General features: G+C 45.2%; 1 protein-coding gene across 3 annotated transcripts in view; it reads right to left on the bottom strand.

Annotated features, from left to right (window-relative positions):
- Positions 1 to 13,035, bottom strand: part of KIAA0586 (KIAA0586 ortholog) — an 813,007-nt gene that overhangs the window by 639,313 nt on the left and 160,659 nt on the right. For all 3 annotated transcript variants that reach the window (XM_078660379.1, XM_078660377.1, XM_078660378.1), the window contains exon 4: positions 11,978 to 12,044. In XM_078660379.1, coding sequence (XP_078516505.1) covers positions 11,978 to 12,044 — 67 coding nt within the window. The remainder of the gene's footprint in view (positions 1 to 11,977; positions 12,045 to 13,035) is intronic.

Here is a 13,035-nt window from a genome sequence, read left to right as displayed (position 1 = left end):
AAAGTAGCTTCTTAGCACAAAGACCAGTGTTTGACCATAGGGATCCTGACAACAGTACCCAACTGTTAGGTCATGAATGCACCTCGGGTCTGCGCGCAATCTCAATCCTTAAACACACTGTGGTACCCCTAGTAGAGCAAAGGTTGTTTGCTTATCAGGTCTAAGGGTTTTTCCTTTGCTCAGCTGGAGGCCTGACATAATAGATCAGAAGATAACTGGGAAGCAACTAGTCTAGTTGTTTACAAGGGGCAAAGTCTCTGAACTGAAAGGGAAGTGTCACTTAAAAAAAAGTATTCTGTCAGCCAGGGGCTCTAGTCTAAAATGGAGCCATAAATGTTATAATTATTAGCTTGCTAATGCAATGACCAGGACCATGACACAAGAAGCAGTGTTCCTTGGGTCAGGTAACGGAACAAGTGTCTGCATGAACTGCATTCTTTTTTCACCTTGACTTATCTTGCAAAAAGGAAATCAAAATGAGGAGCAGAAAGTGCCCATCCGGTATCGGTAATCAGAGGAATCCTATTTGGGGAAATGACCAGAATTCGCAGACACTGCAGCAAGGATAAAGATTTCAGAAAAGAATTGGATAATTTACAATGTAGATTACAACAGAGGGGTTACAGGATTAATGATTTACTAAAAGCTAGAGAGAGAGTAATGCATGTTAAAGAGAGAATCCACTTTAGAGCAAAAATACGAAGATCATTCGAAAGAACGTGTGGCATTTGTCACTACTTACTGTACTGAGAAGGATGGTATTTTTAAGGTTTTGGGCAAGAACTGGAATATTTTGAGGGGCGTACCAGGTTTGACAAATCTGATCAGTGATAAACCGGCTGCCGCTCGCAGCGGTTTCTTTGTTCTTTACTGGGACACTCACTGTTTCTGCAGCCTTCATTACCGCCCGCGGGCACCGCTCGCAGCGGTTTCTTTGTGCTTTACTGAGACACTCACTGTTTGCGTGGACGCCAAGGGTGAGAGGGAGCAACCACCATCACCTGTGCCCCTCCCCTGCTCCTCCCCTGCAGCCTTCATTGCCGCTTGCAGCGGTTTCTTTGGCTTTACTGGGACACTCACTGTTTGCGTGGACGCCGAGGGTGAGAGGGAGCAACCACCATCACCTTTGCTCCTCCCCTGCATTCCTGGCGGGTGGATAGTCACTAGGGCTTCTTCTATGCTGGCACATGAGATAGAAATAAAGGAAAAGAGGCTATCACTGGACCCTGCCTTTGATAAACGGTCGTCTATGGGCAGGTTGGCACAGGCATCGTCACCGAACCAGCAAGGAACTATAGAGACTGTCTCTCTAGGCGACAATGGCGAGGGTTGCCATCAAGCACATGTAGAAGAGGAGTGTTTGATTCATCAGCTAGATCGGATGGTGTACCTATTGCCCAATATGTTTCAGCTCAAAATCATGAGCTTCCCGGTCAGTCTACTTTGAGATCGCAAACTCGATCTGCTAACAACTCTAAAACAGGGGCTGAAATCCCTGCTTCACATTCAATTCCTAAAAGGAAGCATGGAGGAGCCCCTTTGAAAAACCGGAAAGCAAAAATACAGAAATGCACTAATGCGGGGGAAGGTCAAGCAACAAGAATTACTAATAGCCCTGTTTTATGCCAGCCCATTGAACAAGTGTCTACGCTCTTATCTACTCCTGGTGATGTGTGTCTTACGGAATTTGGAGAAGATTTTTCGGTCAAAATGGAAAGTATTTTCACTAAGACATGCCTTCCCTTTTATGACAGACTTAATGTTATAGAAAGTAGACTTTCGCGCCTTGAATTATTGGTTGCTTCTGTTCCGGTGGAGGAGGGGGCCACACGAGCAAATGATGATTTTGGAAACACCGAGAGGTCGTCTATGCCAGTGAATGCAATTCCCACCATTCTGCCCCGTCTGAAGTGAATAGTGCAGTTGATCTATTCCCACCAATATGTGCTGCCTAGTGATCATATACAACAACCCAGTAATAGTGCTGTGAATAATATCCCAGTAATAAGCAGAATTAATGAGAAGGGGGGGGGGGGGTAGAGGGACTGGGAAAATACAACCTCTACCAACCAGTAGTACAACCTGTGATGTTCCAGTAAAAGAACAAAAATGTTTAGATGTACCTCCTGAGTCTGTACCGTATGTGGTAGTGCTTGCAGGGGTTCCAGCTTTGAATCAGGGAAAAAGGGAGGACTATGGTGATCTAAAAAATAAATGTCTTCACTGGCTGAATTACAACAGGCCCCTTCCTATACATGTATCGAGTGAAATCCTCTTTGCAAGACAAGTAGATTGGGTGGCGCCAAGGGAAAAAAATATTAGGGGGGACTGTGTTGTAATCAATTTCAGGAATAGATGGGCAGTAACACACATTTGCAACTGGGCTCAAGTGCGCTCAGTAACACAAATCCAATCACTCCCCTTAACGTACTTCTATCCCGCTTCCCCTATTGACTTCAGAGGAGGTCGGTCCTGGGGGGATCGTGATACCCGGGGTTTAGTGTCCAGGTTGGGCACGCTAGTTGGAAGGGAGTTAAAACCTTTACTCCTAGTGATGCTATGTTTCCCCTGAGTAATAGATTTAGTATTTTGGATCAAATAGATTGACGGCAAAAGAGCTGCCTGTCTCAATCTCCCCTCACTGATGCTCAGGGTCCACTTGCAGCCAGAGAAGGCACAGAAGCAAATGCCTGCTCTATTATTTTATCTAGTCCCCAGGAGGGTGGGTCAGTCAGGGAGGTTGATAGGGGGGGAAGTGGGATTAACACAGCTGGCGTACAGCCTGGAGCTTCGTCACCCGTAATTCAGGATGATGTAAGCTGTGTTGCATTTGCAATGGTAGCGGGAAGGAACCACGATAGTGACATCTGGGCTATTGGGCCAAACTCTAGCAGGAGGGGGAAGCCTACTGACGGCCCACTTGCTGGGGAGAATAGCTGCGACCTGGCACAAAAGGAAATTGTGTGTGTGTGTGGGGGGGGGGGGTGATGTTTGTTTAATGCAGGAGACGTGGGCGCTGGAGGACAATCAGAGGAGCGGTTTTGCCACTTTCAGTATATTGGCTACAAAGAAGGGTAGGGGCAGACCATCCGGGTATTAAGCATCTGGGTGGGCACTCACCTAGGTGCTACTGCAGTCCAGATTCCTACTAACTCCCTCGATGAGCAATGTGTCCTTCTAACGCTCCCAGAAAATATTCAAATTGCCCTAATAAACATCTACTCTCGGCCCATCCAGAGTGGGCAGGAGTCCGGAGTAACTGATCAATTGAGGCAGTTTATTTCAACATTAGACCCAGCAGTTACTCTAATAGTGGGGGGGCGATTTTAACTGCCAGTTTGAGCCCCTCACTGATGCAAGTATAGACGGCCCAGATGACGAGGACCAGAATTGGTATATCCCGGAACCTCAAATTCCAGTAGTTCGAGCATGGACGTCGTTGGTCCTCCAAATCAATTCACTTACTCTTTCGTCCTCTTTGAGGGCTTGCAATGGGAGGACAAAATCGGATAGACCTGGCCGACCGACATTTAACAGAGAAGGGCAAAACTCCATTCTGGACTACATTCTGGTTGAATCCAGATTATGGAATATGGTCCTGGATTTTCAGATCTATCAAAGAAAAGATAGTGACCATAATCCCCTTGTTATGACACTTAGACCAGGGAGTTTGGGTCTGTCCAATTCTGCTCCTGAGCCCAACCCAGAAGAACATCCTCTCTCGCTAACTAACAACAGCGGAGAGTAAAATGGCCACACATACAAGGTTCCCAGGAAAAACTTGCAAATATATACCAAAGGGTAGTGCCGCATCTAAGAGATATGGGTGAGGTGGATGTAACTGCCTTGCATTTGGGAATAGAGGACAAGCCTTTGAAAATACACAAACAGTTGACTTCGGAACTGTCTGATGTGTATTACCCAGAAGGGGAAAAAAAGGCAAAATCGGTCTCTGCCCATCCCTGGTATAATGCTAATTGTCGGGAAGCAAAAAAAGATCTGATATTTGCAGTAAAAGCAAAGGATAAGATTAGGATTAAGCAATGCCGGCTCTAGTACAAGCGGATCATCAAAAAGGAAAAGAAAGAGTGGGAAGTCGATCAATGGGATGATCTTAGAATTGCACTTAAATCCAAAGATTGGAAATCCTTCTGGGCAATTGTTATCTCTGGTGGTAGGGGAGGTAGAAGGGCAATTGAACCGAATATAGCTGCAGCATCCTGGGAAGCTCATTTTGGAGCTCTGTATGCATATTCGGGTGATGTCGGTTTCCTAAGCCCACTCTCAGGCCTCCCCCAGGAGCATCGATTAGAAGGGGGTCTGGGAGATCACCTCCTTTGAGGTGGAAGCCGCCATTGCTACATTAGTACCCAATAAGGCGCCGGGCTTAGATAAGCTCCGGGGGGGCTTATTTCGGTCTGAACCGAAAATATGGGCCCCACACCTATGTGTTCTGTTAATGCCATATTAATGGGCATCGACCCGCCGGACACCTGGCGGGGCGCAGAAATAGTCCCTATTTACAAAAAAGGCTGTCCTCTTAAACCGTCTAATTACAGGCCTATTAGCCCGATAGATGTTGGGACGGGTTATTCTAGATAGAGACCAGAGCTGGATGGAGGAAAACGAGAACTTGACCCCTTTCCAGGCTGGTTTCAGGAGCTGTATATCGACTGCGGACCAGATATTTAGACTTCGGGTCTTGTATTGGAAAACGGTGAGTGTGGAGGGTGGCAGCCTCTACCTCATCTTCGTTGACCTGAGGTCCGCGTTCGATCTGGTCCCTAGGGATAAATTATGGTGTGTACTGCTTGAACTTGGTCTACCACCCTACCTCTTGATAAGGCTCCATACTGACACCTATGCGCAAGTCAGGTGTGGGAAGTATGGAGAACTGTCAGCCCGCTTCCCGGTGAACCAGGGGGTGCGCCAGGGGTGTGTCCTGGCCCCCACCTTGTTCTGTTTGTACATCAACGGGCTTATTGACCACCTTCTTGGAGTAAAGGACACTGATGCCCCGAGGTTAGTTTCAGGTCGGGTGCCTGCTCTGATGTTCGCGGACGACACTTTGTTGTTGTCCAAGACATCAACGGGCATCCAATGAACCTTGGATGGTTTTGCTGACTTTTGTCCATTGAGGGACCTGGAGATAAATCTAGACTAAACTAAATATATGATTTTTAATCCTCCCAGGCAGACACGTCCGAATCCCCTTTTGGGTGGAATCCCATTGGAGCAAGTCAAGACCTTGGAGTATGAGTATTTGGGCATTACTCTGGGAGAACATCTGACATGGGATATTCAGTCAGCAAAGGCTGCACTAAAGCTAACCAAAGTGGTGGGGGGGATCCAGAAATTGCACAGAGCGTCCGAATTTAAGCCTGCTGCTTCTGTCATTGAAATGTATAAACTGCAGGCCAGATCGGCCTCCTTGTACGGGGCAGAACTATGGGGACACCAAAAATCCAGCAACCTCATAAAAGTTGAACACCAATTCATGAGGAATTTACTGGGTCTGCCAGTGAGTACCCCACTAGTACCCCTCCATATCCATTTAGGGCTACTCCCCATTTAGGAGGTAATAGCATTACGCCCCTTAACGTATTGGAGAAGATTATGGTCAGTGCCTGAACTTGTTTGTTATAAAAATGAACTTTGGGAGATTTGGGATGCACTGAAAAACAAGAAAATCCAGTGGATAACCCATATCAAGGCAACTAGAATTAGGATTGGTCTACCTGAGCTCTGGGAAACACCGGAGGTAGCTTGCCTAGCGTTAACCAGGGCTGAGTTAGTTTGCCATTGTAGGTCCCATAATCTATCGTCCCTCCATGCGAGTCCTACAGTGGGAAGATTGACTATTGAGTTTCTTCAAATTAAAGAAGATTACAAAAAGGAAGAATTTCTAGATCGGATTTATCCATCATCAGCAAGGAAACTCTATATGCAATTTCGGATGAGTAGTCTTCCGCTTAGGGTGTTTACATGCAAATGGGACAGCAACAAGATCACCGAGTGCCCAGCTTGCAAATATAATTCTGAAAATGAAATCCATGTCTTTTTTTTTTTTTGCCCTGACTATCAGGCTGTACACAAACGTTGGGTGATACCAATTTGTGGGAATATAGGCTTCTGCCAGTGTGCTCAAGCTTTTAGAGTCCTAAAATATGACACACATCCCCCCATTATATTTGCTGTCTCGCGTTTTCTAAATGGAATGTGGCACAGAAGTCGGAAAATCATTAATGAAGCCGTTGGACAGTAGGAATTATTTCTGTTTTATATTGTAACAAACTTTCACGATAACCAACCCAATGTTTAATCTGGTTTTATGTTGATGGACGAAGCCACAGTTTTAATTTTCTAAATATGTGTATTTTTACGAATGAGCTTGAATCTGTTGGGTTTCTGTTATTTTTTTTATTGTTGCTATGTATGTATTTTATCTTGCACTTTTATGGTCCGTTGTGACTGAAATAAAGTTATCGAACGAACGATAAACCCGGAGGGATTTTCAAAAGAAGTCCAACTATTAAAGATATGGTCACTAGGAATTATATAGAGCCCATAAAAATAGGGGACATAAGTTGGTTACCAAGCCACCCAATGGGTTCTATGTCTGTGGAACCCGTAGTGTTTGTGATTCAGGAATTAATCAAATCAAGGATTTTTCTTACAACACCAATCGAAAGTATGTCATCCAAGAGTTCATCAATTGCAATAGCATGGGGTAATTTATGCTATTTTATGTGAGTGCGACAAAGTATATATTGGTAGCACTAAAAGAATGCTTAAATTGAGGATTCAAGAACATAAACCGGCCATCACTAATCATGATGTTAGATCACCATTGTATCAGCATATTAAAGAAAATCATAGCACACAGGTCAATATCAAGTTCCACGGCATACAGACGATTATGCCTGGAAAAAGAGGGGGCAATTGGGAACTCAGTATTAGGCAGCAGGAAGCCATGTGGATAAGCAGATGTAGAACAGTGACTAGTGGTCTCAATAGCGACTCTGAACTTCATTATTTTCTGTAATATTACAATGGGTACATATATAATGGATAGGGTTATGGTATGTTTGGGATAGGTTTTCCAAATAATGATGAACTCTGCAGCAGTTGAGGTTTTGTAGTTGATGTGAGGTAACACATTGCATTAACATTATATACTCTTCAATAAGACTAGAGTTAATTTTGGTAAAGACTTGGCATCGCAATAGATAATAATGGTGAGAACTTTTGTTTTGATATTAACTGGCAACAGGTTACAGATTAACAGAAAACCTTTTTTTCATGGAAAATAGTATAGTGTGTAAAACAACCAGCACTGCAATCAGCGATATTGGGGTTGGATGGTGATAATGCAAACAGGGAGAATTGGTTTTGTTGAAGAGCGGTGTCATTAGGAAAGTATTTTATGAGAAAATTTGAATTTTTGAGATGGATAATTCAGTACCGTAACGATTGGAGCTAGTTGCATGGGAATATGCTAAGGGAAGGCTTGTCAACAATACTCTGTTCTTGAATGATATACCACTTATTTCAGGTTATATTTATATGATAGTACTGCTAAGGGGTCACGTAGTTAGTGAAGGATATTCGTTTGAGCTGTAATGTTGATGTTAGAGCTTTGCAACGAGTTGTGTCATTATCATATAATCATGCTAAGTGAGGATCCTTCGGCAAGCGCGTAGTGAAAACAGGCTCATCAACTACTGAATGTTTACTTGGGGACCTTTCAAATGGTTTACGATACAGAATATTATTTCAACACACACCGGCTTAGAGCGGATTTTTCATTTGAAATATCTGGTTTTACATAATGAGTAAAGTATATGTAGAGCATGGACGAAGGACGATTGGCTTTCATAAGCACTTCCGGCAACCTTGAACGGAAGTAAACGGAACTCAAGGAGCGGATCGCAATGAGAACAAGTGGTACAGGAATACAAAGTCAGTGATTGGTTGGTCTAGACGTGTGACATTGGAGAGTCAGATTTATTTTCTGATTGGCTGCTAACAATGCGGACCAGAGAGGGACATGTAGTTGAGTTAATTGAAGTTTGGAAAGGCGCGAACGCAATTGGCAGACGGGATGTTTAAAAGAAAGTAGCAGCGCGGACTGAAATCGCAGCAGATTAATCATGACCCACTGACGAATGACGGCCAGAACACGAAGGGCAAGAAAGATTGGGATTTGAAGGTGAGATTTAGATGGAGGGGCTTTTCTTAATTCGTTTTTGAAGTGGATAGCTAAACTACAATACGTTTTTAGGTTTCGCCTGGCGTTCGCTGTGCAGCAGCGTTCGCGCAGGCGAAATCTTTTGAGAAGCAGTATGGAGCTTTGTCCCGCCTCTCTGTTCCATTGGCTAGCTCCATAAATGGAGGCTAGCCATTGGAAGAGAGATCTGTCAGTCCTTGACCGAGCAGATTCGTGGGCGTTCCGGCGATTTTTACTCATCCTGCCCCTTTTAGTACGTCATGCGGCGGTGGGCGGTTGTTTTTTTTTTTGTCTCGGCATGTTTGTTTCATTTCCAACGTGTGCTTTGCAGGGGTGAGCTGTGCGATTTCACTTTCCTTGATTTGCAGGTAAGCGGCATTTTTTACTACTTTTTTTTATCCCGTTCCCGCCCCCCCTCCCGCTGTCCGTGTGCCCGTTCCCGACCCCGCCCCCCCTCCCGCTGTCCGTGTCTCCGGCCCCACTTGTTATGGCTCCTTTCAGCTCGACTGTCGGTATTGTCCAGCCTCAGGGAGTTTACATCATTCCTCGCAGCCCACGATTCTGCTCTCCCACAGTTGTTCAGTGTCTGACTCATGCTCCTTATGTTAATTGTTCAGCTGAGCCCGGGTCCCGGGGCCCTCGGGTGTCAGTCTTGTGCTCCACATGGACCTGGTCACTGCACGGATCTCTGGAGCGCCGAGAAGAGGCAGCGCTGAGGTTCACAACTATCATTGTCAAGAAACAGCGGGAAGCGCCTTAAACCACCCAGTGTTGGCAGTGACGTCGGGCACGGCTGAAAGGCAGAGCGGGTCCTAAGGTGAAAGGAGGAGCACAATTCCCCTCCCCCGGGAAATGGCAGCGCTGCACAGGGCCCCTCATCCCCGCAGGATCCGTCCCCGGGCCCTGATGAAAGGCAGAGCGGGTCCGTGGGTGAAAGGAGGAGCCCTGCCGCCCCCGGGGGGTGGCAGAGCCGCACAGGGCACCTCACCTCCACAGGGTCCGTCCCCGCCATGACAGTCCAGTTGTCTCCGGTGACTGGGCTGAGGTCCGGTGAATGAAAGGGGGAGCCGGGGAGAGATGCGAGACAATGAAAGAGCCTCCAAGGGGCAGCGGCAGCCGGCACTGTGCATGCGTACAGCGCAGGATCCGACCGGGGGCAAAACCAGCGCAGCGCGGGGGACAGACACTGATCCCCACACACCACATACAGCTCACCCCACACAGCTCACAACACACTGATGGATCACGAGACACAGCTCATCACACACAGCTCACCACACACTGCTCACGAGACACACTCACCACACATAGCTCACCACACACAGCTCACTACCATACATGCCAACATTTCAGAAGAGCCAAGTGGGTGTGTGTGGCTCTGGGTGGGTGTGTGCGGCTCTGGGAGGGTGTGTGTGGCTTTGGGTGGGTGTGTGTGGCTTTGGGTGGGTGTGTGTGGCTCTGGGCGTGTGTGTGTGTGTGGCTCTGGGTGTGTGTGTGGCTCTGGGTGTGTGTGGCTCTGGGTGTGTGTGTGGCTCTGGGTGTGTGTCTGGCTCTGGGTGTGTGTGTGTGGCTCTGGGTGTGTGTGTGTGGCTCTGTCTGTGTGTGTGTGTGTGTGGCTCTGGGTGTGTGTGTGTGTGTGGCTCTGGGTGTGTGTGTGTGTGGCTCTGGGTGTGTGTGTGTGTGTGTGTGTGTGTGGCTCTGGGGGTGTGTGTGTGGCTCTGGGTGTGTGTGTGTGGCTCTGGGTGTGTGTGTGTGTGGCTCTGGGTGTGTGTGGCTGGCTCTGGGTGTGTGTGTGTGTTTGTGGCTCTGGGTGTGTTTGTGTGTGGCTCTGGGTGTGTGTGGCTCTGGGTGTGTGTGTGTGGCTCTGGGTGTGTGTGTGTTGCTCTGGGTGTGTGTGTGTGTATGGTAGTAATTGCTGTCTGATGAGCTCGTCCGGAGGGTACAATAGGTCTCACATTTGCGAGAGATTAAGCTAATGGCAATGTAAATGACAATGCCATTTATTTATCGGTTTTCAAAACCAAAACATAAATACAAAATTTGTCATTTACAATGCCAATAGCTCTAACTTTTCCAAAGGCGAAACCATTGCATTGTAAATGCTTGTTAGAATCTGATGCCAGGTCGTGGTTTTAGATTTGTTTTGCCAGATATATTTTGGGTTATGGTGCACAGGATCACAAATCACGGAACTTGGACAGGGAAATATCTTGTTTTGGAACCATCGAAATCCGTGATTGTAAATGTTTGGACCTGGATAATTTTAAGTTTAAAGGGGGAACTGAACTGATTGGATATAGGAATAAAGAAATGAAGTGAGGAGCTTTTTACATAGAAAAGCATGGCGATTTTGAGTCTTTACCATGGAAGATTTAAAATTGGTCATTATACTTAACGGAGCTTGGAAGGAGAAGATTTACAGTTGGAGGAGTTTCTTTTCCGACAGACGGAATTTTGTAATTGTAAGTGGTATTGTTTATCTTAAAGGATAGGACAATGTTAATCGAAGGAGGGAATGGTAGGATTGAATTTAGAAAGAATAAGGAGGATTGCTCACGCTGACAGGTTGCGTGGGAGGGTTAACAGAGCGTGATCAGAAGCAATAGAATACTTATACAACATTTGCCCTATTTTATTAAGGGTTTGTGTCTTGGACAGAATAAGTCAGGTTGATAAATTGGGTATGAAACTTTTCTTTTCACAGTAGAAATCAATCAGGATTTCATAAAATGTTAAATAGATCATTTTCTAAATACAAGCTTCGTTTCATATTGCTCTAGGGCGTCGAATAAGCAATGAATAATGAGGAGTAGTATTCAACTCTGAAAAGTCATAATCTAATGATGTACGTGCATTTCAGTTTGAAGAGTATAATGAACTAACATTAAATTGTTTAAGAATATAAATAAGATAAAATGTTGTTTAAAGGTGGGTGGACGCATTGTAATTTTTAGATTGTTATATAGGCAGGACCGAAAGAGGTTTTTGAACAATGATTTTGACTTTGCCTATAAACATAGTTTTATTTTTGTCTGGTTTATTATGAAAATGGATAGTGATTTTTTTTGTTCTTTACTTTGCAGCCCTGGTGATGTCCTAAGAGGACGAAGCGCGTAGGCTGCTCTTAACAAAAAGCTTTTTTTTTTCTATGTGGAATAAATGATTTGAATGGAATAATTATCGTATTGATTGGATCCATGTATTAAACAAACTTTTTTGTTGGAATTTGGATTTGGACTTCCTGAAGTCTTTTGCTTTGGATTATGGAATAATAAAGAAGAAAGAAACTCATATGGATTTCAACATTTGATTCATTGTTTTTTTAAACAAACGCTCCTTCCATTACTATTTTCAAAATGAGGAGGAAACTGGCAATAGGGGTGTTACTACCACATTGAGATAAACACAACACATTTATTAATAAAAAACAGTCCACCTTCCTAAAGCTCACAGGCAATGCACCTTTTGCCCAATCTCTTAGATCAGAGAGAAGAGAACGGTGCAAATGAACATTCTGAGGCTTCATCAAAATACTATGCAAATACCCGATTCATGTGGTAGACATTCCTCACCAAGAATAAAAGTTGCATTCATGGAATGATTTCAATCCATTTTATATAAGTAATTGCATGCACTACCTACTGAAAATCAACAAAGAAAAGATAACTTGATTAAAGAGTACATCAATGCTGGAAAAATAATATTCAAGTAACGTTTCATGTGCAACTGAAATGTAGTGACACTTACCTTGGTTTCAAGCATGCTCTAAGAGCTTCTTTTTGGCCTGTGGTATAATGAGAAATGCAAATATCACCTGTACAAAAAGAAAAAGTAACAATTCATTAACAGCATCTAATTGATTTCTAGCAGACACTTCAATTCTACAATGAGAAAAACTAAATTGAATATAAAGTTTTAAAAAAATGCATCTTCTTATCATAAAGAATACTCAAGACATCCCATTCAAACATGGGTAGGTAGGTCATTGTGCCATAAAACGTGTACTTACTTTAAAAAGCATCTTCAGCTGCAAGTATTGCTTTACAGTACATAAAAACAGTGACACAAGTTACACTCATGGACCAAGTCACACTGGGCCCTGTATCAATAGTGGATCTGAGATATGAAAAACCCAATAAATGAAGGTTCCATAGCATGATTTCTATAGTTTGCTTCCTTCAAGTATTAACTTATTGCCTCTCAGTACTCAAGGATCCTAAACTGGTCCAGTAGTTAAAAAAAAAGGTATGTCATTCTCGTACATGGTACTAGCTGGTAATAGTTAAGTGAATGTGAGGAGGAGCCCGCCTTTACCCCCGTAATCAGCCCCCACCGGAGTCTTTTCAGTGAACTGCCTGGCCCGGACTATAGAGGGTTAACTAACCCGGAGACCCCTTCCCTACATGAGAGCCACAGCCAATGGGAGGCGAGCGGGACCATTAGGAGGGCGAAGCGGACGACTGGCGAGGAGAACCCGGAAGACGCGAGGAGTGGAGAGGAGGACGCGAAAACCACGAGGAAGACCGGCTACATCGAGGACCCGCCTGTTGACACCGAGGACCCGCCTGTGGATACCGAGGACCCGCCTGTGGATACCGAGGACCCGCCTGTGGATGCCGAGGCCCCTGGAGCGGACGAAGACGAGGCTGCCGTCGGACAGGACGAGACCTGGTCCGAGGAGTGGTGGATACCCCCGGAGGACGCCCAAGTGCCGCCGTAACTCTGGAGAGTTACGGCTAACATGGTGCGTGAATTGGGCAAGGGGTTGGAGGGAGGGAGTCGGTAATTCAGGGTTGGTGTTGGGT

The sequence above is a fragment of the Lissotriton helveticus genome, chromosome 9, assembly GCF_964261635.1.
Source record: "Lissotriton helveticus chromosome 9, aLisHel1.1, whole genome shotgun sequence".
In the NCBI taxonomy this organism is placed as follows: domain Eukaryota; kingdom Metazoa; phylum Chordata; class Amphibia; order Caudata; family Salamandridae; genus Lissotriton; species Lissotriton helveticus.
The sequence above is the reverse complement of the archived record's forward strand: the minus strand, read 5'-3'. Positions and strand labels throughout refer to the sequence as shown.